Source organism: Protobothrops mucrosquamatus, unplaced genomic scaffold, assembly GCF_001527695.2.
Source record: "Protobothrops mucrosquamatus isolate PMUCROS unplaced genomic scaffold, P.Mucros_1.0 scaffold7273, whole genome shotgun sequence".
Lineage (NCBI taxonomy): Eukaryota > Metazoa > Chordata > Lepidosauria > Squamata > Viperidae > Protobothrops > Protobothrops mucrosquamatus.
Window position 1 is genome coordinate 14298 of NW_015393075.1, and position 1496 is coordinate 15793.

A 1496-nucleotide genomic window follows, 5' to 3' on the forward strand; every position below is an offset into this window, starting at 1 on the left:
GTACAAAATACAGGTATAAATAACAATAAATTTGGGGAAGAGGAAAAGAAAGTAGAAGCAACAACAAAATCCAGAAAACACTACAGTGATGTAACAGAACAGGCCTTATGAATCATTCTTAAGTTGTGGTTTGAATAACATACCGTATTTTCCGGCGTATAAGACAACTTTCTAAACCCTGAAAATCTTCTCAAAAGTCGGGGGTCGTCTTATACGCCCAGTCGTCTTATACGCCGGAAAATACGGTATATCAAATATCGAACAACTTCATCTTCACTCATAGCTCCTTTGTATAGCTCATTAAACAAAATAAAACTCTTTGTGTGGAAGGAGATCTGCATTTTCAAGATTGCATTTAAATATAAGCAGAAATTAATAGTAGATTGATAAAATGAAGAAAGCTCTGGTTGAGACTATTTTTTGCAGCTGAATTGTTTGTTTTAAACAGATCTGACTCCCCACCTGTTCCAGCAGTTAAAAACAAATTACAGCAACTAAAGACTTCTGATTTCCCAGTTCTTAACAGCAAAAATGGAAGCCCAAAGAGTATTTCTACAGATCAGCATGGGAATGAAAGGCCTCTTCCAAATACGGAAGCTGAAAGACCTCCTTCATCTCATTTTGTTCCTTATGTGCGAACAAATGAAGTATATTACCTTGATCCAGATGCACCCTTGACTAGGCCCTCCACGCATGAGCCACAATACCAAGAGCTGGACGGTACTGCAGTAGAGAGTTCAAGAAACACTTATGGTTATTCAATATTTCACCATTAACCTTCATTTAAAGTTTTTACTGCTTGTTCTAAAGTGTTGTTTTAATTCAGTACTGAATAAAGTAAAATATTTGTTTTAAGAGAAAATCATTAATTTTAAACCTAACAATCTAAACATAAATATATTCTATTTGTAATCAGATGTTCAAGGCAAAAATTTATCCATAGGGTCACTAACAGTTAACCACATAGATCTCACGTTGAGCCTTGGTGGTGCAATGGCTAGAATTGCAGTATTGCAAGCTAATTCTGCCCACTGCCAGGAGTTCAATCCTGACCAACTCATGGTTAACTCAGCCTTTCATCCTTCTGAGGTCGGTAAAATGAGGACCCAGATTGTTGGGCCAATATGCTTAGAGAGGAGTGTAAAGCACTATAAAGCTGTATATAAGTTTAAGTGCTATTGTTATTCCGGTTGTATCCATGAATGTAGAAAACTACTTCTATGAAACTATATTTTGAAATTGCCTAAAGGTAAATTCTTCAGAAGGCTATATATGCATTCTCTTCCAGACAGATGTTAAGCTAAGACACATCATAATTTATTCATGCACAATATTAAAAATAACACTGATTGTTTACAGTACAATTAATTGTATCTATATTTATCTTTAGATACTTACCATAAACCACGGCAGGTTTTTAGCTCTGATCACATAAGGGATCCTCTTTTTAATCCTAATATGGTGAGAGACAGGCAGCAAGCCATACTCAAAGGACT

At 35.6% G+C, this 1496-nt stretch overlaps 1 protein-coding gene across 1 annotated transcript in view; it reads left to right on the plus strand.

Moving 5' to 3' along the window:
• LOC107300504 (coiled-coil domain-containing protein 66) overlaps window positions 1–1492 on the plus strand; it is a gene marked incomplete at both ends in the record, with an annotated part of 14834 nt that extends 13342 nt beyond the window's left edge. The window contains 2 exons of the mRNA XM_015829828.2: window positions 449–720; window positions 1391–1492. Coding sequence (XP_015685314.2) covers window positions 449–720; window positions 1391–1492 — 374 coding nt within the window. The remainder of the gene's footprint in view (window positions 1–448; window positions 721–1390) is intronic.
• Between the last annotated feature and the right edge of the window lie 4 nt (window positions 1493–1496).